Here is a 21,577-nt window from a genome sequence, read left to right on the forward strand (position 1 = left end):
TCACTCCAGACACACTCCTGTCTCACTTGCAAAGCCTTTATTGATTTCCAAGTGCTCTGATACATGGCTTGGACTTTCCCCATTTCATCCCCATCCCTGTCCCAAATCTGCTCCAGAGCTTCCTAGCAGCAAGTTCTGGTGGGACGTTGCCCTCTGCTCCCCTTGCCAGGGCTGTGGTGACAGGGCAGGGTGCTGCAGTGTCCCCCCCCAGCTCCATTCCCAGGGCTTTGCCACAGCTGTGCCTGTTCCCCTCACCCTCTGCTGCTGCTCAGACACCCTGCAATGCCTGCTGTCCTGGCCACAGCCCTGCTTAGGGCAGCTCGCGTGGTGGGAGGCTGCAGGGATTCCCACTGCAGTGCACTGCCCTCCAGGCAGCTTTTCTTCCCCAGCCCCCACTCTTTCCTCAGCATTGCCCAGTTCTGTTACAAGCAGTGCCCATGGCTGTACCCATCCTTAATGCTTGAGGGACCGCAGGGTGGGTCAAGGGTGTCCCGGCCAGGCAGGGAGGGTGACACGAGAAGCAAGAAAGCGTTGGCAGGCTCAGTGTGAGGCACCTCGGGTGCCAGCTGGGGAAATTTGGGTGCTGATGCTCTGCCCTCCCAAGCGCATACAGGCAGGATGGCGGTGGGAGCAGCAGGACCAGGCAGGTGCTGAGCTGGTGCCCGGCCCTGTGCCCGCCTGGGCGTCTGCCCGGCTCACTGCGGGGACCGGACGACGGAGCGGTAGGCCTGCACGATCTCCTCACTGCTGGGACAGGTGTATTTGAACTCCTTGGTTTCAGCAGCGTTGTTAAGGTAGCGCCACACCGCCTGCAGGTCCTTGGGGATGCCGAAGTGGCGGTAATGCTGGCAGACAATCTGCGAGCAGAAACAGCCCATTGCTGTGTGCTGCTGTGAGCCGGGGGGGCTGCAGCTGGGAGCTGGTGATGCTCACTGGTGGGAGCCAGGGAAGGTGGCAAGGGGCCAGAGGACATTGCTGGCATAGCACAGAACGGAGGAGGGGCATTCGGTGCAGGATGCAGAGGGAGTGGGGTCTGGGAAAGTGCTTGTGCTGGGCCGGAGCTGTGGGGTGCCAGGCATTTGGGGGGCACAGTGAGCCAGGGGATGGCACATGGGAAAGGAAAGTTGCTGCAGGCAGGTGGCAGGTGAGTACTCAGGAGAAGGTGAGAGCATGGGGCAGGCGGCACCAAGGAGGCAAGGCAAGGAAAGGAAAGAAGGTGTATAGCAGGGACAGCCACGCACCTGCACGATGTTGAGCTTGGGCAGCAGGTTGCAGTCAGCCAACGTGAGCTGGTCGCCGTCGAGGAAGCGACGCAGGGAGGTGCGGAGGTGGGGCTCTCGGGCCAGCTCATGCTCCAGGGGTGTGCTCAGGTACTCATCCAGCTTCAGCAGAGCCTTCAGCAGGTTCCGCTGCAGCGCTGTGGGGTGGCAGCAGTGTGCAGTCAAGGCAGCAGGGAGCCTCCAGCCCCTGCTCTGCCGGCACTGCGCCTGCACCGTTCTAGCCTGGCCCAGGCTGGCGTTGCCGCTGTCCCTGCACGGCACGGCACGGCCTGCCCCCCAGCTCCTCACCCTCATCCTGAGCAGGCACTGGGTTCTTGATGAAGGTGGAGAACTTGTGGAAGATGTCGTTTCCAGCCAGCCTTGACTCCTTGTACCGCGGGACCAGGCTGGGGAACCTGCGGGGACACGGGCACAGCTGGGGAAAGAGGCAGAAGGACTGGAAGCTGCCACCCCCGCCCCTTCCTCAGCTTCTCCACCCCTCCTTAGCCCTTCTTTGGGCAGTGCCAGCCACTGACGCGGGGGGGGCCAGCCTGGCCTCCAGGAAGTCCTCGATGGTGACCGTATCGGTCTTGGAGTCTCCGTTGTAGAGCAGAACGGGCAGCTGAGCGCCGGGCGCAAAGTCCTTCAGCACATCGAGTGCCCTGCAGGAGAGAGGAAGCTGCTGACGCCCGCTGCAGCGCATCGGGACCTGTCCCGGGCAAAAGGATGAGGCGTTCCCCGGGGGCTGCTCCTGCCCCGGGTGTGCCCGTGGCAGATCCCCCCAAGAAGCGTCCGCCGCCCTCCCTTAGGGCAACGGTGGGCAGCCAGGGGGTACAACAGGTGTCCTCAGCCCCTTCCCCACGTGGTGAGACCTCCCTGCACCCCCCGGGCCGGTGCGCGGAGCAGGGCTGTCCCACCCCACGCCCCCAAGGCCGGCAGCGCGTCGCGGAGCACCGCTCACCTCTTCGTGTCCACGGTGGTGAGGGTGAAGGGCGCTCCTTTGAGCAGCAGCACCATGAAGAGCCGCTGGCAGAAGGGGCAGTGCCCCACGCTCTCCCCGTCCTCGCTCGCCTGCGGGCAAACGCAGAGCTCAGCCGCCGCGCCCCGATGCAGCCCCCGGGGCGACCGTGGCAGCGGTCGGACGCTGACGGCAATGCCGGCGACCCCGGCACCCGCAGGCAGCGGCAGCCGCGACCCCCGGCCCCGTGCGGATCCTCACCTTGACGAAGAGCTGGATCTGGGGCTTCTCGTCCATGCTGGGCGGTGGCTGAGCGGTGACTGTGCCGTAAGTGCCCGTGCCGGAGCTGCGGCCCCTCCCAACCCACATTCCTCCCCGGGGTGCTCCCGCTCCCACCCACGCGTGGCCCCACGGCACAGAGGGGCCGCCCCGTCCCGGGGCCCCACGACCGCGGCGGAGCGGCAAAGGGCGGCTCTGCCTGGGGGCTGCTGTGCCCGCGGCGCTCCGTGCCCCCCCGCCAGCCCCGCACCGGCTCCGGGCGATGCCCCCAGCGCCGTGCCCCTGCACCCCCCGCCCTGCCCAGGGCACTGAGCTGCTCCTCACCCCCTGCCCGACCCCGACCCCGTCCCTTCCCGTCCCGTAGCGCTGACATTTTCACCCCTGTCCGGCCTCACCTGCTCGTTACCCAGCCTTGCTGGCTCCAGTTATTTTTTATTTAAAACAATCATTATATTCACATTTCTTTTTTTTTTTTTCCTTTTTTTTCCTTTTTTTTTTTTTTTGCTAGCAATGTACAGGCTCCTCCGGAGCACCCCCACCCACCGGGGTGCCCCACGCTCGGGGCCGTGCATGGCACAGGAGCTGCTCCTGCGGCGGTGCGGGGTGAGGCGAGCTAGGAAGAGGGGCCGAACTCAAGAAAGCAAACAGTGTTAAGGCAGCGGGCACCCCGCCCTGGGCAACGCGCTGCTCCAGTCCCGCTGCCGTGGGGCACCTTTCTGCACGGTCCTCCCGCACCAGGAGCAGGCTGGACACGCGACCTCCAGGCTCTGCTGGGCACAACGGCTTTGCTGAGCACCCAAGGACAGCGGGACAGCACCGGGTGGGAGTGCTGGGCTGGGGGGTGGGAGTGTCTCCTTGCACGAGTAGCCCCAGAGGTGCAACAGCAGGGAAGAGTAGTACACAGCCCTGCAACAGGGCAGGGCACCGTGCCCACCCTTGGGTGCCCGGAGGGGGCTGAGCTGTCCCCCCTCCCAGGTCACACCTGGATGCCTGCAGGCGACACGGTCCCTCCTTTTTCCTGTCGGCAAGGACGAACTCACAGTTCGCTGCTTCCCCAGCCCTTGCCCCCTGCACCACCCAGGGACCGGCCAGTTTCCAGTATGCCGTAAAAAATATATGGTCTGAAAAATCTGAAAATAGAGCTTATCTCCCCCCCCCCCCCCAGTTTTTCCCCTATTGAAAATACTGTATATTGTATCACAATCTCTAGTAATGGCACACTGGACTGGCGGGCTGCGGGCGCAGCAGAGGGCAAAGAGGCACCGCTCCCACCTCGCGTCCGTCCTTGAGCAGAGGCAGCAGCAGCCCCGTCCCATACCCCCACAGCACTGCCCACACCGCAGCGAGCCCGGGCTGCCGGAGCTGCCTCACTGCACGCCGGGCAGGAGGCGGGCACAGGCAGCACAGCGTGGGCAGCTGGGCATGGCCGCCTCGGGAGGCTGGGAGCCTTGGGGTGCAGAGCGACGGCCAGGTTAGCAGTACAGGCTCAGCAGTCACCCCTGCTTTGGGCACGGCTGTGGGCCGCTGAAAAGCTGCAGTCTGGGGGTGCCGGGCAGAGCCCCCCGTGGGTGAGGAGGTGGCAGGACCCTCTGCAGAAAGGAGGGGTGCTGCCGCCCTCAGGGTGCCTGCTCCAGCCCCGGGTGACGCTGCACATGGATGGGCACAGCGCTGCTGCCAGCTGCCGTCCTTCCCTGCCCAACAGCTCGATTACCACTGCCAGGCTGACCAGTGCCCAGGTGGGCTCCCCCTGCCTTCACCCCCTCGAGGTTGCTTCCAGGCTCAGAAACCATCTTGGGTGCGGCAGCTCCTTCTCAGTACCCCCAGTGAACGAACACTCCTGCACTGGGCCGTGGCCACAGAGAACAGGATGGGTGATGGCAGATTGGTGGCACAGCTGAAGCACTGCCCCGTGCCTGCTGTGGGGCACGGGAAGCAGGGGCTAGCAGCAGGCAGAGGGGCTGGAGGATACGGCTGGGGGCAGAGGGGAGAAACAGCTGGTGCCAGCATGTGAAATACCCTGTGAAATACCCCTCTGCACCACCACCTGCCTCTTGGTGTGGGTGGCGATGCCCTGCCCCAGGGATGGCACCGAGTGCACAGAGCAAGCCAGGGAAGGCAAGGCAGAGTGGACCCAGCACCAGCCCCAGGCAGGAGCAGCCTGGGACACGGCAGTGAGCTGGGGGCTAATGGGGGTGAGGGCACAGCAAGGTCCTGGCAGCAGCACTGGCAACAGTGATCAAACGAGGGTGAAGCACCAGAGCTCCGGCCCCTGCCATGCTGTGCTGAGCCACTGAGCCCCTGCGATGCCATGGCTGGCACCAAGCCCAGCAAGCAGTGGCAAAAAGGAGAAAGCAGCAGTCCTTCCTCTGATCACACCAGGGCCAGGCCTGGACTGGGACAGAACAGGGGCATTCCCATAATCAGGGGTCCCTGGGGAGGGTGCAACGTGGCTGTCCGAAGGCACCATTTTCACCAGCCTCCTCCCCGCCCTGGGATGTGTGGGACTGGTGGCACCGGCATCACATCCTTCTCTTCAGTCTGTTCATGGCATGCACCAGCCTGGCGAGCTGGCGAGGACGGAAGCCACAGGTGTGGCATGGGGACACGGCCCTGGAACTGAATGGGACAAGGAGGGCTGGGGTGGTGGCTTGCAGGGTCCATCAGGGCTGGTGCTGCACCCGCCACGTCCTCTCCAGCAGCAGGGCAGGAGGAGGCAGCCATCCACATCCCCTTGCCAGCTGCATCCGCACGACAGGGGCGAAGGGAGGAGAAAGGCGAAAAGTGTTCAATGGCATCACAGCCCGGGGATGTGGCTCCTCCTCAGCTCCTCAGCACAGTGTGTCCGTGTTAAACGACAGCTGAGCCTGGGGACACACAGATTTCAGGGCTCAGGGGGAGGCACTCTGCCCAAGAGGTGGGGGAGCCCCCAGACTCCTCCTCCCCTGATAAGCACCCTCAGGTCTCGCCCCTGTCTGGCCTCGATTTCCCAGGATGAGGGCCCAGGCGTGATGCTGGAGCCTCATGACAAGGATAGAATGGAGAACGGGGACACTGAGATGCTGGGGCTGCCTCTCACCCTCTCCTCCTCAAAGCTGATGAGGCCTTCATCATCTGTCTCCAGGTCCTCCTGCTCCTCCACTACCAGGGCCCGCAGCTCTGTGGGCGCAGCCCGCGGGCGCAGCAGGCTCAGCACTCGCTCCCAGGGGGACTGCAGGGCACAGCTGGGGCTCGTCTCTTGCTGCTCCAGGTTGTCGCTTTGCTTCTTGGCAAAATTCACAAACACCTGGAAGGAAAAAGGGGTGAGAGCCCTGCCCCGGGGCTGCCCCTCACCTGACACCTCTACTGCTGTGACCCAGCCTCCGTGTGCCCCCACATTCCCAGCCCAGCACTTGCTCCTGTCCTGAAGGCTTCTGGCAGGCACATGGACACTGCCACCCTCCCTCAGCGTGAGCACCCGGCTGCTCGTGCCATCCCCAGCCTCACGTTGTCCAGCGTGGTCTGGCTGACGGAGTAGTCCTCAATGCCCAGCACATCCACCACCTGCTCCATCTTGCTGAAGACCTGTGCCAGCGAGATCTGGTCCGATTTGAGCTGATACTGGGCCTTAGTGTGGTGCCTCTCCTGCAAAGTCACTGAGGTTACAATGGAGCACTCACTCCCCACACTGCGTCACATCACCCACATTCCCCTAGCTGAAGGGAAGATGAAGTCCCTTGGGGGATGAAGGCTGCTTCCACCACAGCATGGGCTGGCAGAGGCAGCACTGCCACTGCTGGGACATTACCTTGAGGATGGCCTCAGGGAAGTTGCGGTTGAAGAACCTCACCACCTCCTTGACGTTGAGGCTGGACTTTGTGCGCACTGTGATCATGTAGCCATCACCAAACCTGCAAAGGGATGGGGCTTCCATGAGGCCCTACCACCTCACCTGCATCTCCATGGGGAAAGACCAACTCCATGGACACTGCCTGCTGGGGATGCAGTGACTGCTCTCACCAGGACCGCCCCGCTCCCCCTGCCCACCCTCTAAAGCACCTGCACAAAAAGCTGTAAACTTGGGGTGGATGTCATGCCATCATCCTGCCATTTGGCAATTGGCACCTCCTGGCAGGTTGCTGGACCCCCCCCAGGCTCTTACCTGTTCTTCAGGTGCTGGATGCTGCCAAGACATTTCAGCCGCCCATTCACCATGATGGCCAGACGGGTACAGAGCGCCTCGCATTCCTCCATGCTGGGGAGAGAGGGCAGGCCTGAGCCTGGAGACATGTGGCATAGGCAGCCAGCAAGGAGCTGCAGGCTGTGGCACACAGGGAGCTGAGCTTCTTAGGCCTTCACCTGATGCACCAGGGCCACCACCACCAGTGCTGGAAGGCAGCAGCAGGCTCCCTCCACTGCTGTGCCTTTTGCCATATGCTGTCCCCCAGAGGCCAAAGAGCCTCTCTCCCCCCCACCATTCGTCCACAGTGCATGAGATGCCTGGAGGCACTGCAGGTGTAGCCTAAAGCCCTCGGACCTGTGGGATGTGAGCACGACGGAGCGGCCTGTCTTGATGACATCCAAGATGAGGTTCCAGAGGAAGCGCCGTGCCTTGGGGTCCATCCCTGTAGTAGGCTCATCCTGCGGGACACATGGCACCCTCAGACAAGCCAGCTCTCAGGGGAAACCCTACAACTCCCTTCCCATTACAGGGGCACAGCTCTACCTCCCTGCTCCCCAGCTTGGAATGCTCGTGGCAAAGCCCATGGGGCAGGAAGCCCCTTCCCAGGGCACTGTTTCACCCAGGATAGCTGCACGCTAGCCTGGTCCACACCCAGGGATATGGAACCGAGTGGGAGAGTGGGGCTTTTGGGAGTGGGATGAAGACCCCATGTCACAGGGTGCCAGGGGGCCGGGGCACACCAGAAAGATGAAGGCTGGGTATCCAATCAAAGCGATGGCTGTGGACAGCTTCCTCTTGTTGCCTCCGCTGTAGGTGCTGGCAGGCTTGTCAGCGTACTTGGTCAATTCAAGCTTCTTCAGCGCCCACTTTACCACCTGCAAGGTGCAGAGGGCTGTGATCACCCTTCTGGGGCCCCAAACACCCCTGAGCAAAGGATGTGAAGAGCTGGCAGAGGGCAATGGGCAAATAACCCCATGACAGCCCCTCACACAGCTCTGAGCACCAACAGGGCCTCCCTGCACCTATGTCCAGCCCTGGACATGCAGCAGGAGCACTGCTGGAGCAGCACTATCCTAGGGCAGCAGCAGGCAGAGTCATGAGAGGGGCTGCACCCACTGTGGTGCCCACCAGTGATAGCTGAGATGCTGTTCCCAGAGCAGACTGTGGCACAGCACCAGCCCTCAGGCACTGCCAAACACCCGACCAAAACCCTACCCTCTCCTCATCCTTCCAGGGGATGCCGCGCAGGCGCGTGTAGAGCTCCAGGTGCTCCTGGGCTGTCAGCTCATCAAAGAGCGCGTCAAACTGGGGGCAGTAGCCCAAGCTTTGCTGGACCTGCAGGAGCTCCTTCAGAATGCTGTGAGAAGGGACAGAGAGGCCAAAGGGAAAAGGAATGCTGGGATTACAGACAGTGCACAGACAAGTGCCCGGCAGGATGCGGGGCTGCAACACCGAGCCCCGGGGCAGGCTCGTGCTGCTTCTTCATGGGAAGCTCCAAAGCAGTCCTCATCCCAACCACAAACAAGAAGACAGCCCCCGCCAGCCTGTGCCCCATACCTGTGCCCGTTAACAAAGGCCTCTCCTCCCGTCGTGCTCTCATCCCCTGTCAGCATCTTGAAGGTGGTCGTCTTCCCCGCACCATTGACGCCCAGCAGCCCGAAGCACTCCCCCGGCCGCACACCCACACACAGCCGGTCCACAGCCAGGATGCGCCCGATCTTGCGGGACTTGTACACCTGGCAGGGCAGGGCAGGGTGCTCAGTCCGGCACCCCAGCCCAGCCTGCATCCCTTGAATGCCCCACAGCACCCTTGTGCCACACCCCCGGGGCACCTGTACCTTGGTGAGGTTCTCAATCTTCAGCATGTCATTGTCAGCATCGCCGCGCAGGACGCGGTGCCGCTCGTTGGCCACATCGATGTCATCTTCGATGGGTTTGGTGGAGACTGGGAGCCGCCTGCGGAAGGGAGCGAGGGGCGGGGTGGAGGGGCAAGCTGCGTTCCCGCACCCCTCCAGGGGGCAGAGGCTCGGGACGGGTGGCAGAGGCCATGCCGAGCTGAGGGTCCCGCAGCAAAGCTCTGTCCCATTGCAAAGGGCTGGGGAGGTGCAGCCAGCAGAGGCACGGCCCTGCACAGCTCTGCACAGCCCTCCCACACTCACTGGGGCTTCCGGAAGAAGTTGTATTGGCACATGATGGTGATGAAGAAGCCGACGAAGCCTTCGATTGTCATGGCAACGAGCCCTCGTGTCACGATGTCCCATTCGAAGGGTGATTTCATTTTATCAAATTGCCCTGAGTGGGATGAAGAGCACAGAGCAGCTGGGGGCACCTTCCTGGGAAGACAGCCAGCCCATGTGTGACAGCTCCAGGGGACCGGACCACCACCACAACAGACCGGAGGTAATGTGGGTGATGCCCCTGCCCTGAGGGTCAGCAGCAAAACAATCAGGTAGCAGCAGCTGCTATCTCACCTCCATGCTCACTGTAAGTCTTAAACTAGGCTGAATGTGATACTGCCCTGCTTCTGCATCCCTTCCCTGGCCATGTTCCTGCATCTTCCCAGGCTGGCTGGCATTGCTGGCACCACTGCTGGTTACAACAAAGCTTTCCCATTCACAACACATCTGTTGTTGAAATCACTATGCAACTTTTCAACCGCACTGGGGTGGATCAATCTAACTGAGAATGGATACTGACTGGATATGTCAGATTCTGCTCTTAAATACTTCCCGTGATACCAGCAGCACCAAAACTTTCTGACACCAACTTGAAGCTGCAGTTAGCAAAAGGGTCATTTTGCTAGGGCAATGTAGCCATGCAAACAAGATATTACATCTGGAACAAAGCAGTCCCTGCATTCTCATCTCTCAGATCACTGCGCAGTGCCCACACCACGGGCAGTGTGTGATGGCAGCAGAAATATGCAGTTCTGCCAGGGCTCAAAACCTCTGCTCTCTGCAGGGCTGATATATGGAATGGCCTGACGAACTGTGCTCAGCATCACTGGCACCACAACATGACTCTCAATGGGCCCTCAACTGTGTCTGCTCCCAAGACTTCTCATTCACATCCCCCAGCTCTTTGCTCTAGGTTGCTCTAGACCCTTGGAGAGTCCCACAGGGTGGTAGGAAGGGATGTGCAGCACAGTGGTCTCCCCTGGCCCACCATGGAGCAAGGGAGGGTGGGAGGAAGAGGCCATACCGATCTTGGCATAGTATTCATTGATGTATTCATTGTAGGCCATCTCCATCAAGCCATGGCCCAGGTTGTAGTTAGGGAATACAAGGAAGCAGCTCTTCAGGTAGCTGTTCACCAACTTCAAATCCTGTGGAGATGGGCAGAGAGAATACAGCCATCAGAAACATCCGTGGGGACTGCGAGCACCTGGTAGGATCAGGATGGCCACCGAGATGCAGTCTGAGCTCACAGCTGACCCTGCTGTGAGCAGTTTTCAGTAGAGACCTCCTGAGGTCCCATCCTGCCTGGCACTATCCTGGCAGCACCACCACCAGTTGCTGTGTGGGAGCCACAGGCTTTGTCACAGCGTCCTGGTTCCTTGTACCGTGCCAGGGACATCAGCCCTCTCATCAAGTTGAGCAAGCATCTCCTCCCTTCCTGATAGCCCCAGTCAGAGCTGTGAAGCTCATACCTTGTCATGCTCAAAGAGCTGCAGCAGGAACGTGGCAACGGTGGCCGTGATGCCAATGAAGAGGTTGATGACGATGAGGAAGACATAGGCAGAACTGGGCACCTCAAACCAGAAGGAGGCAGGGTACATGATGGGGGTGATGGACCAGCTGGGGAGGCAAGTAACAGGACTGCACATGAGCAGGGCAGGAAAGGGACCACGGCAACAACCAGTGAGTTGTGGGATCTCCCAGAGCCCATCTCCCAGCACCATCCTCCCTGGGGTCTCCCACTCCATGAAACTGCAGAACAGCCACACAGGCAGCCCCAGAGCTGAATCCTGGTGCAGACACAGTGCGGATGGATGCACTGATGCACCATGGTTCACCCCCTGCCCTGCTCATCCCATCTCAGCAACATACCCGTACAGCAGGAAGAGTGAGAGGACGGCAGGGAAGTTGGTGGGAGAGGTGTATGCCGGGAGGTCAAACACAAACAGGATAATGATGCAGCATGTGGCTGGCACCAGGTAGTTCAGCTGGAGAGACAGAACCTTCAGTGACTGCCTGCCCATTCAGCCCAGGGGAATCAACAATGAGGCCATGTGCCCCGCTCACCATATCCCACACATAGTTGGCCAGCCAGTAGATGACAGGGTCGCAGCCACTCACAAACTGCAGGTGTTTGGCCTTGGTGGCCTTCTCAGCCACCAGGAACACCACAAAGCTGGCTGGCACAAAGGACATGGCCACGATGATGAAGATGGCAATCACCACATCCGTGCCTTGCAGGCTGCATCAGGAGCAAGGAAAGAGCAGAGAGATCATCATCCTCAGCTGCCCACCCTAGTGTGAGACAGCCTCTGTACACAGAACAGGGACTCCCATGTCACAGCCTCCCACCCCCTCCCCATGGTGCATGCACAGCAGAACCCTCAACTTTCCCCTGCAAACCACAGCGAGAAGCTCCTTCCCATTCTACATCATGGCCACCCCCCCATGAACCAGCTCCCCACACGTACAGGTAATCCAGGGACAGGCTGGCACTGGTCTTGTTCATGGGATGGTTGGTGACTGTGATGCCTGCAGGAAAAAGAAATGTCAGGGTGTGAAAGCTTGCTTGGGAGAGAAAATGTTGCCACAGCTCCAGCCTGTGTGGTCCTGGCTCTCAGCAGGATGTTTCCTTCCTTGCAGCCCAGAAGCAATGCAGCACTTTGGGGCTGAACCCTCCCTCTCACCAGCTGGCAGACAGCATCCTTCAGACAAGTCCACAAGCCTGGGAGGCATTGCCCCAGCCAGAACCTGCCAAGCCCAGGCCTCAAGCCGCACATAACCAAGGAGAGTGAGCCCCCTGCCCCAGCTGGGCAAGGAGGAACACTGCACTTTAGATCAGGCCCTTTTTGGGTCATGTCCTCAAGCTGTTCCTGATGTACTTCTGACTTAAAAACCCTTCAGGCTCTCACCATAGGCAGCAGGGTTGCCTTTGCTCTTGGGCAGGTTGGCTCGCAGGATGGCGTTGTTGAGAGCGTTGAGGTAGGTGGGCATGCTGTGGTAGCCCTTGTTGTTGTAGAAGACCTGGAGGAGCAGAGAAGAGCGGTGGGAAGCAGCAGAAGCTGGGCAAGACCAGATATGCAGGATGGGATGGGGTGGGGTGGGATGGCCACAGGGTACTCCTGTATTCGTGGCTGTGAGGAAAGCAGACCACTGCTGACCCAGTGGGTCTGATCCAATGTGGTGGGAGTGCTGCGAAGCGCTCCATGGAGAGAGATCCCTGACAGACCCCTCGGTGGAAAGCATGGCTGGAGAGCAGCTGATGAGCTGGCCCTGCTGTGCAGGTGGTGCTGTCCTCCTCCTTCCCATCACGCTGGGGCTGCTGCCACCCACCCACCGACTAGCTGCCTCGGGTCTCAGCGTGCTCCTACCTGGGCTGTTCTTCGGACTGCAATCTTGCGCACCATGGCAGGAGCTCTGGCCCCAAAGGAAGCTGGGATGGATTTCTGGACATTGCCAAAGGTGAGTGCTCCATACCTATAGGACAAAGCATGCCCAAAGAGTGACTGTTGTCCCCTGTGCTGAGGAGCAGGGCCACACTTGACTGCATCCCTGGCTCCTGTCAGCGCCCATGAGGGCCCTGCTCCCATGCCACGGTGCTGGGTGGGACCCCCATCCTCTCTCTTGCCTGTGCAGCCGGAAGCGGTCCGAGGTGTAGAGCAGATACTCCGAAACATTGCGCCCTGTGATGTCTGCCAGGATGTCCCCCGTCACCACCTTCATCTGCGGCGGGTGGCCCCCCACGCCACTGGGGCAGGAGAAGCCAGTCCCCTGCATGGAGCACGTGCACTTGATGGGCTCATGGATGATGCGAGGCAGGGAAGGGGCAGAGGTGATGGTCTCTGTGGAGTAGAGGACGCAGCTTGCAGCCAGGCTTCCGGCAGCTGCAGCTGTGGGGGTGGCACAGGGCAGCCAGGATGAGAGGGGCACACAGAGTGACGCCCTGCAGGCTCAGCCAAGGGGTCCAGCCAGGCAGGAAGGGATATTTCTGCTCCCCTCACACTGGCTCCCACACTGGCCAGAGCCCAGTCTTTGAGTGGTCTCCTGCTCCCCAGGATAGAGATGTCAGGGGATGGACATGGAAAAAAAAATTTGGAGCAGACAGATTACAGAAATGGTTCAGAGACAGTGTGAAGTGTGTCTGGAATAAGCAGTGCAACCATTTTGCTAGTTGGGGACAAAGCACCCAGCCCAGCAATCCCAGCCACAAGACTCTCAATGGTGTCACCAGCCCTGTAAGCTCCACCAGCACTGCTGGAGCTGACAGGGAGCAGTGCTGTGGGGCCAGCACCAGCCCCGAACCAGAAGTGTAGCCAAGCAATGCTCTACCATGGCCAGGGCAAGCTGCACTTGACCGGCACTTGGAGCTGCTCCTGCAGGAAGACACATTGCCCCACCTGGAGATGTATTTCCTGCCTAGACAGACCCACACACCAGATGCAGATGATACCTTTGATGGTAGAGAAGGTTGTGGAGTTCCAGGCACGCAGCAGGTCCTCATCCATTGAGACAGGGTAGTCGGAAGGTGCAGGGGATGGAGGTGGGGGCACGAAGTTGGAGAGTGGCAGGCCCTGGGTGAAGGAGTCAATGCACATAGCATCAAAGTACTTGGCTGCCAGCATTTTGGACTCGTTGCTGTTGAGGTTCAGGGTCTGCATGGGCTGGTCCAGTGTGTTGTTGAAGGCGGTCTTGAGCACACAGGTGGCCCCCACACCAGAGGGCAGGTGGAAGGTGTTCACCAGCTGCTGTGGGCTAGCATCAGGAGACAGCCTGAGGCTGCAGGGAAAGGAGTACATTAGGAGGAACGAGAAACAGAAAATGGGGGAATTCCCACCTCAGCCATCTTTTTCTGGGCAAGTCCCAGCAGTGGCTGAAGGGGCACAGGCACCATGACTGTACAGCCCTGGGTACCCACTCAGCCCAGGCCTGGCAAGAGCCAAGCTGCTGCTCACCATCAGCATCAGGGCTGGCTCCTCTCCCTAGGGGAGGATGGAGGACAATGTGCATGGGGACACTGTGTTGGCCTGTGTTGCTCTGAGCCCAATCCAGCTCCAGCACCAGACCTACTGTGAGCTGCCCTCCCCTCACCCCATGGAGGTTCTGGGAACAAGGTAGAGGATGCCGCTCTCACCGGTACTCACGCCGTTCCTCGTTGGCATAAGGAATGAAATTGCCCTTGGGCTGGGTGTAGTTGTGGTACTGTGATGGGGAGAGGATGAGGGGTGGCAGGTCACCTGTGGAGATAAGGACAGGAATCTGCTTGTGGCCTCTGCACCCCGCCATGTGGCCCCACACTCACAGGCCTGCTGGCCAAACACCCTCAGGCCTTGTCCTTGTCCCTTCTCTTCCCCCTCAGCATCATTGCTGGCCACAGTGGGCAGGCAGGAGAGGGAAGGTCAGTGAGAACCAGCTGCTGTGGAGGCAGCAGAGTGGGATGCATACTCTCCCTCCAAGCTGCTGCCAATGCAGAGGAGGGTGAACACCCAGCCTGGGGCTGAGGCATGAGCCTGGACCCTGGAAAGGGAGCAGGACAAACACCACCATGTCCTCCCAAACCCACTGGGATGAGGGCTTGCAGGTACCTATTTCAGGCACAGAGAGTGCCACAGTCATGGCCACGCAGACAAAGAAGGCAGGCAGGAGGATCTGAGAGAAGAGGGCCTTGGTGTTGCGCTTGGCACAGTGGAAGCGTTTGACGATCAGCCCGTGGAACTGGCGCAGTTTCAGCCATGAGCCCTCCAGCTTGAAGCTCCCCTGCCCAGCCAGGTCGTGGTCCTCCGCCTCCACATCAGCCTCTTGGTCTGCAATGAAGGGACAGCAAAGTGGAGGGTGTGAGCCCAGGGGTCCCGCACCTGCTCTGGCTGGCAGTTGCCCTTGGCACTGAAGTGGGTGCAGCCAACCTGATGGGCCACTGAGCCACGGCACGAGCATGGCATGAAGCAAGGTGGCTGGCTGGCACGTTTTTCTTGGCCCAAAATGGGAAACTGTGACAACAGTTTTTAAAAAACAAAAGTGGTGCTTTTTGGCAGTACCCCTCCATCTTCGCACTGGCTGCAGCCAGTCCAGAGTGGTTTAGCACCGATGAGGAAGAATGGCAACAGGTCACATATAGGGACCCAGCGAGCACAGAGCTGGGACCCGAAGAGCCCAGCTGCAGTGCCACACTGCTGCTGCTCTACCTCCCGCTGACCCAAATTCAGCAATGCTCAGAGCAATCTGCAGCCCTGGCAGGGGAGGGAGAGTGTCACAGCAATAAATTAATCATGACAAGAACTGGTGGGATAACCCAGAAAAGGATTCGTAAATAAAACAGTCGCCTTCAGGCTTCTGTCTCTGTGCTTGTGCAATTTGAGCATCTGGGCAGGGATGGCCTTGAACCTGTGCCTGGGGCTGGTGAACAAAGCCGCTCTCTGGAAGACAACACCACACCGGAAGGCCAAAAGATGAAACTCAGCAGCTCAGCCACGGGGTCAGCGTGTTGTCCTATGCCAGACAGTGCTGCTCCCCAGCAGCCATGAGTGCAAGCAGCATGTTAGTGAGTGAGTGTGCAGGTCAGCAGGTCAGGATTCGAGAGAGACAAAGGGAAGGGCTAATGCCAGCCTGCCTCCACCTGCCCGTGCGCCTGCCAGCGCCATGCCTCAGCATAGGGCCCATCAGCTCAAGGGCACAAACTCTGTCTAGAAGCATCAGCCTCCAGCCATCCCCCCTGGCACTCCCCCCAGGCCGCAGGTTCTGCACCTCCCCTTCTCTTTCTCTGCTCAGGCTCCCCGGATACATCATCTGTTGGAACACAAGCTCAGCACCATGGGGCTCAGCTGAGCCAGCATGGTCTCAATCTCCAGAGCACCAGGCACCACATCCCTCAAAGAGCCAGCTCCGCTCCTGCCTGGAAGCAGCCATCCTCCCCATGCCAGAGCACCTCATCACAGTGCACAGGCAGCACACTGCTGCACGGTACTACGAACCTTGCAGACTGATGTTATCAGGGTCCTGACGATTGTCAAACAACGGAGAGTAATCCCCAAAGAATTCGGAATAAGCCCCACCTTCGTCACCCCGTACTGAGCCCACTGAGGAGGCCGAGCGTAGGGATGCCTGTGACTGCGCTAGCTTGGAGCAGGTCACCAGGTTGCTGAGCTCCACCTCGGGCTTCTCAGGCACATCCACCTCCGCCAGGGGCTCCCTGTTGGCCTCTGGCTTTGGGCCCAGCTCAGGGACGGGCGGTTGCAGGGCATCCTTCTTGGACTCCTTCATGTCTGGAAGAAGAGGAGCTGCTGCTGGCTGTGGCAGCCTTTGCTATGCCTCACCCAGCAGATCTGCTTCGCAAATGGAAGGCTGTCCCAGCTAAGGGATCCCAGCACACGATGCCTTCATCTCACCCCCACGTCCCCCTGCCAGAAGCACCACCACAAGCTTCCCGCAGGCCGTACCCACATCACTATTCTCCAGGGACTGGTCTTCCTCAGATACTTTCAGAAAGACCTCCTCAAGTGTGGTATCCATCAGCCCAAAACTGGTGAGGTCCAGCTCCTCCAAGCTCTGCTCCAAGTGCTGTGGAAAGGAAAATGAGGAAGGCAGAAGGCTCCAGCACCACCACCACAACTCCCCATGAATGCCAGTGCCAGGTGGGATCCCTGCCCCACACCAGCTGCTGTTGGCATGTACAGGCAATGCTCTTTGACAGAGCTGGAACAGACCCAGTGCCATGTCCTGCCCCTCACATGTGCTCACATGCACATTTTCCCCATGTCTCACGGGGTGCTGTGCCCACTGGGCTCATCCCGCCCCTCAACACTGACCCCATCCTTGCGCTGCCAGCAAGGTGAGCAGTGAAGCTGTGTGTGGCTCAGGTACCTGGAAGAGCCTCTCGAAGCAGCCCTTCTTGACGGCCTCACTGGGCAGGATGTAGGAGAGCTCGGTGTTGGTATCTGAGATGAGGAGGCAGGAGGCCACGTACTTCTTGATGAACTGAGAGACACGGGGCTCAGAGCAGGGGCTGACGGAGGAGTGGCCTGGAGGACTGTGGGGCTGGCTGGATTCTGTGGCAGAGGGGTAGCACTGGTCACTCCTCATCTCGCCTTCTACCAGGACCACCTCTCCCTGCCCATGCTATCCCCAGTGCCTTGAGGGATCCTTCTGCACTGATCACAGGGTGCTGGTGGCTTTCTGGCTGCTCTGGCTGTGCCATCTGGTCCTGCGCCCCACAGTGCACCACTGCCCAGTATGGCATCAGCAGGCAGCCCCTAGTCTGAACAAGGACCAGAACTGGGGGCAAGGCCTCCATGCAGGGTTTAACTGGGGACCCAGAAGGATAAACCAGGGCTGGGCAGTACCACCTCCTGCATCACTGTCTTGTCCCACTGTGCTCTCCATGTGGCCTATGGAGACTTGGGGTGGGAGCATTTGGGTTTTGACCTCTTGCTCCTTTCCTGGGCACAAAAAGGGCTGATCCGATCTACTGATGCTCCAAATCATAGGCCCTGCTGGGCCCACAGACCTGTACTGTTCCTGGTGTCCGACTGCCTCTTTACCACCGTCAGCTTGTAGCCGTCGCCATAGGTGCTCTTGAGGAAGAGTGGGGAGCCACAGCACTTGAGCTTGCCATGGGAGATGATAGCGATGCGGTCGCCCAGCAAATCAGCCTCATCCATGTGATGGGTGGACAGCAGGATGGTCCTCCCTGTGGCACAGAGTGTTAGGAGAGGGTGTGGGGTTGTGCCAGGGCTGCCGCAGCCTCCGCCTGCCCTACCAGGCACTGCTTTGGCATGGCATGCTGTCTTGGATGTGTGAGGAATGAGGGCATGGAGCTGGCTGATTCCCCAAGGGTCTCACAGGGACCCCTGGGTCAGTCACCACATAGAGACAGATGTAGGGAGAAGCCATGCCACAGCTTGGGCTGGGAGCCAGGAGAAGCACATCTGGTCCCTCTTAAGAGGACAGTGAGGGGTTTTCCCACCGCTCTTAAGCCCAGGCTCAGTTTTCTGCCCCATGCATGACTCTGCCCTTCCCTGCTCACCTGGCTTGTACTTGAGGATGAGGTCCCAGATGGCTCTGCGTGCATATGGGTCAACTCCAGCCGTGGGCTCATCCAGGATCACAGCCCGCGACCCACCCACAAAGGCGATGGCCACTGACAATTTTCTCTTCATGCCCCCTGAGAGGGTCTGCACTAAGGAATGGCGTTTGTTGGAGAGCTCCAGGTCCTCAATCATCCTGGGGACAGGGATAGAAGCAGCAGGCTGCTGGGGCTGGCCTGTGTGTGTGGGGAGTACGTCACCTCTCTTTCCCACCCAGCACCTGTGGCTCTTGGCAGTCAGGGCAGCCCGGCTACGAAATGAACTTAAGCCAGCCCAATACCCCAACTTTCTAAAAACACTTGTTGGTGCTGCAGCAGGGGTGATCCCTGCTCCCAGACAACTCCCCACAGGATCAGCCAGAAGAGCAGGACCTGCTTTCACAGAAGGACCTGGTCTGGGCAAAAGGAGCTGCTCTGGGCAAAAGGAGCTGGGGGTGCCTACTTGTCCATCTCCTTGCGGATCTCCTCCTCTGCCATGCTCTTGAGCTGTGAGTAGAACCAGAGGTGTTCTTCCACTGTCAGTCTGTCAAAGAGCACGTTGTGCTGGGGACACATGCCCAAGTTTTTTCGGATCTCATCCATCTCTGTCCGGATATCATGACCATAGATGGTAGCTGAGCCTGAGGTCGGTGGGAATAAGCCAGTCAGGATGGACCTGGATGGACGGAGAAAGGAACACAGTGAGGAACCTTGCCTGCCTTCCTCTGTCTTCAATCTGAATCACCACTTCCCAGAGTATCTGCTGGGCCCTGGCAGAGCAGTATCAGTGCAGGGCTTTGCGTTGGCCACCTGCTCCCCTTCCGCACCACTCTCACACCCACACTACCTCCTCCTGGGCACAGCATCAGCCACAGAGCCCAGTGAGGATGGCCATGTGGCACCTTCCCAACTCATCACTGACCAGAAGGACACAGCCCATGGTTGGAACTCACATGGTGGTGGTTTTGCCTGCACCGTTGTGCCCCAGGAAGGACACCACCTGGTTCTCATAGAGGTTGAGGCTCAGCTTGTTCAGTGCCAGCTTCTTGTCAGTTTTGTAGACCTTGGTGAGCTTGTCAATGCAGACAACCAAGGGGAGGTGGGTCGGCTCCTCCTCAATGCCCCGTGTCTCCTCTGTTGTGAAAGCAGGGCGGTGAGGAGTCGGAGCTGCACAGTGCACAGGGCTCCTGAGGGCTCCACCCTGGAGCCACCCTGGAGTGGCTGTGCCAGCTCCTGGCCCTTCCTGCTCTGAGGTGTGGGCAGCAGCCTCCAGCTATGCAGACGTGGGATGCACAGACTGCGTGCCCACAACAGGGGCCAAGCCCCAGAGCCCGGCCACCACCTCCGCCTGCCAGCTCACCCAGCCTCCTGCTCTCCATGGCGCAGGCCTGATCCTCCTCCATGATGCTGAGGCGTGTGGTGCGGGACCAGGGCCACGTCCACTCCCAGGTCTCCACTCGCCCGTTGCCCAGCCAGTAAGACTTCTGGAAGGGGAAGTACCAGGGCCGCGGCAGGCCAAACATGCCTGCAAGCAAAACCCTGTGCAGTCAGGGCCACCCCTGCAGCATGTCCAAGCAGGAGCTGGCCGGGGGATGGAGCAGAGAGTCACGGGGATGAGCAGGGGCATCTCCCTGGCTCAGGAACAGCACTGCAGGACAGTCTGCCAGCGCTCAGGGAAGTGCTGCTGGGCTGTGCAGTGAAACAAAGTAAAACTGGGCCTGCCTAATGCTTCAGTTTTACTAGAAAACCAGGACTCCTTCTCAAACAGGCACTGAGAGGGAGTAATGCTCCAGCTATGCAGGGAGCATAGGGTATCTGAGGCAAAGTCTGGGCCAGGCACCTCCTGTATGCCATATTTTGCTCCAGTTGGACAGTAAACTGAGACACATAGAATCACAGACTATCCTGAATTGTAAGAGACTCACAAGGACCATCGAGTCCAACGCCTGATTGCACTCAGAACCACCCAAAACATGACTGAAGATCTCCCAGCAAACTGTCAGGGACAGGGGAGTTCCCAGTGGGTGCATGTGTGCAGGTGCCCCCAAGAGGACACAGGCAGGCTACCACAGAGGCACATCGGGCTGAATCTGGTTGTATCAGGGCTGAGCACAGGCAGGAAATGACAGCATCCTCAGTGAGGAAGTGCTCCAATGCTGCCTCTGACTGCACGTACCTGGGTGCACAGCCTCTATGTACCACGTAAGCACTCCATACACCACAGCATCAATGATCAGCATCATCATGGACAGCAGGAGGTTGAAGTCATCTCCTTCCACAGGAGACTGGCTGAAGGTGTGCCACTGGATGCCCACACCAGCCACCTCGTACAGTGCAAAGTACTTGGAGCCCAGTCCAAATGCCGTGGTAGACATGAGAGACTGCAGGGAGGAGGATGGGGCTCATCAGCAGGAACCACATGTCAACTCTGGGGTAAATTCCCATCTAGCTCTGCCCCACCCAAACCCATGAAGATGCTTCCCACCCTGGGAGGCACCAGACCTGGAGATGCCTCCAAAGTTCCATGGAGAGCCAGTTCACATGGGCACAGATTTGCCTACAGTTTGATGGCCCGTCTGTGAGATGTGGGGTGCCTAAGACTTGGTGGTAGCTATGCAGGGAGCATAGGGTATCTGAGGCAAAGTCTGGGCCAGGCACCTCCTGACAGCTGCACCCAACTCACCGCAATGCACTTCTCAAATGCTGTGATCTTGTCATGAGCCACCTCCTCCCGGATGGCCACATACATGTAGGGCACGTAGCTGAGGAAATAGATGATGCCACCACAGGCAGAAGCCAGCTTGGCTTTGGAGTAGAGCACCGATACCAGGAAACTGCAGAGAGAACAGTGTCACCTTGCCAGCGCCACTGCAGAACAGAGGTGACCCTGCAACCCCGAGGAGCTGATTGGACCCAGCAACACCCTCTGACTGGGGATGAGAGGGTTGAGCTGCCCCTGCCAAGGATGGAGGAACCCTCCAGCACCCATCCCAGGATCCTGCCCCACCAGGGTATTCCCCACACTGATTCTGTTGGTGTTGAGGTGATAAAGGCACCCCTCAGATCGCCTGGTTGGGGCGTCCCTCCACCAGCCCTTACCACGGCACCCTCACCCCATGGCACAAGGACATTCTGCCAGGCACATGGCACTGCTGGTGGCCCCTGAGCCCACTGAGGGAGCCTGGCAGCTCACCAGAACATGATGGTTGCCACAGCGTAGATGGCAAGAAAGAGCCAGATGATGAGGACGTCGCTGTGCATCAGGACCTTGCCATACTTCAGGATGGCGGTGAGTGCTGTGACTGAGATGGAGAGCTGGACAAAGCCGGTGATGAACCAAGCCACCCAATGCACTGCATTGTTCAAGCCCATCATCTTCATCACCTGCAAGGCTGACACTGCTTAGTGAGTCTGTCCCCTGTCCCACACATCCCCCAGCCCTTCACTCACTGGGGTTAGGAGGGCTAAGGGCATCACTGAGGAGCCAAGGTCTGGCTGCCTACAGGCTTAATTCCCTGCAGTGCTGCCCAGGGCTTGCCCCAGGGACGCTCAGGAGAATCAGTTCTGCACAGAGATAGCTGCAGCAGAGCCCTGGGAGGTAAGGTCTGTGCCTGGGGCACCAGGGGTACAGAGAGAGCCAAGGGTCCTGCAGTGGGTATCCCTATCTCAGCAGCACCAGGCTGAGTGCCT

At 59.6% G+C, this 21,577-nt stretch overlaps 2 protein-coding genes across 5 annotated transcripts in view; both read right to left on the reverse strand.

The window, feature by feature from the left end:
* Positions 1-22: 22 nt before the first annotated feature.
* Positions 23-2,770, reverse strand: CLIC3 (CLIC family member 3). Its single transcript, XM_085239485.1, has 6 exons — positions 2,479-2,770; positions 2,221-2,330; positions 1,796-1,921; positions 1,569-1,675; positions 1,242-1,417; positions 23-857 (listed from the first exon to the last, which is right to left on the reverse strand). Exons 1-6 carry the CDS (start codon positions 2,584-2,586, stop codon positions 696-698), a joined length of 789 nt encoding a protein of 262 aa, XP_085095611.1. The 5' UTR covers positions 2,587-2,770; the 3' UTR covers positions 23-695.
* Positions 2,771-4,844: 2,074 nt separating this feature from the next.
* Positions 4,845-21,577, reverse strand: part of ABCA2 (ATP binding cassette subfamily A member 2) — a 31,344-nt gene continuing 14,611 nt past the window's right edge. Inside the window, exons 17-50 of one of the 4 annotated variants that reach the window (XM_085239467.1) lie at positions 21,081-21,271; positions 20,571-20,721; positions 20,064-20,268; positions 19,248-19,412; positions 18,841-19,021; positions 18,351-18,563; positions 17,849-18,045; positions 17,330-17,512; positions 16,687-16,871; positions 16,263-16,383; positions 15,798-16,088; positions 15,505-15,612; positions 14,415-14,633; positions 13,964-14,066; positions 13,283-13,608; positions 12,461-12,674; positions 12,204-12,309; positions 11,745-11,856; positions 11,304-11,364; positions 10,900-11,074; positions 10,705-10,820; positions 10,305-10,452; positions 9,857-9,980; positions 8,815-8,947; positions 8,494-8,611; positions 8,213-8,391; positions 7,871-8,012; positions 7,396-7,530; positions 7,010-7,113; positions 6,635-6,727; positions 6,281-6,383; positions 5,980-6,117; positions 5,573-5,779; positions 4,845-5,360 (exon numbers count right to left, since the gene is read on the reverse strand). In XM_085239467.1, coding sequence (XP_085095593.1) covers positions 5,325-5,360; positions 5,573-5,779; positions 5,980-6,117; positions 6,281-6,383; positions 6,635-6,727; positions 7,010-7,113; positions 7,396-7,530; positions 7,871-8,012; positions 8,213-8,391; positions 8,494-8,611; positions 8,815-8,947; positions 9,857-9,980; positions 10,305-10,452; positions 10,705-10,820; positions 10,900-11,074; positions 11,304-11,364; positions 11,745-11,856; positions 12,204-12,309; positions 12,461-12,674; positions 13,283-13,608; positions 13,964-14,066; positions 14,415-14,633; positions 15,505-15,612; positions 15,798-16,088; positions 16,263-16,383; positions 16,687-16,871; positions 17,330-17,512; positions 17,849-18,045; positions 18,351-18,563; positions 18,841-19,021; positions 19,248-19,412; positions 20,064-20,268; positions 20,571-20,721; positions 21,081-21,271 — 5,283 coding nt within the window. In that variant the 3' untranslated portion in view covers positions 4,845-5,324. Of the gene's footprint in view, positions 5,361-5,572; positions 5,780-5,979; positions 6,118-6,280; positions 6,384-6,630; positions 6,728-7,009; positions 7,114-7,395; positions 7,531-7,870; positions 8,013-8,212; positions 8,392-8,493; positions 8,612-8,814; positions 8,948-9,856; positions 9,981-10,304; positions 10,453-10,704; positions 10,821-10,899; positions 11,075-11,303; positions 11,365-11,744; positions 11,857-12,203; positions 12,310-12,460; positions 12,675-13,282; positions 13,609-13,963; positions 14,067-14,414; positions 14,634-15,504; positions 15,613-15,797; positions 16,089-16,262; positions 16,384-16,686; positions 16,872-17,329; positions 17,513-17,848; positions 18,046-18,350; positions 18,564-18,840; positions 19,022-19,247; positions 19,413-20,063; positions 20,269-20,570; positions 20,722-21,080; positions 21,272-21,577 lie in introns of those variants that run through there. The other 3 variants (XM_085239466.1, XM_085239465.1, XR_014887305.1) reach the window with 3 other exon arrangements.

This window comes from Meleagris gallopavo, chromosome 19 (genome assembly GCF_905368555.1).
Source record: "Meleagris gallopavo chromosome 19, MGAL_WU_HG_1.1, whole genome shotgun sequence".
NCBI classification, from domain to species: Eukaryota; Metazoa; Chordata; class Aves; order Galliformes; family Phasianidae; genus Meleagris; species Meleagris gallopavo.

Coding starts and splice junctions, on each gene's coding strand:
- CLIC3 (XM_085239485.1), bottom strand. CDS start 2,586: ATGTGGGTTGGGAGGGGCCGCAGCTCCGGCACGGGCACTTACGGCACA. Junction 1,676..1,795: donor GCCAGGCTGGCCCCCCCCGC/GTCAGTGGCTGG, acceptor GTGTCCCCGCAG/GTTCCCCAGCCTGGTCCCGC. Junction 858..1,241: donor CCAAGCTCAACATCGTGCAG/GTGCGTGGCTGT, acceptor TTCTGCTCGCAG/ATTGTCTGCCAGCATTACCG.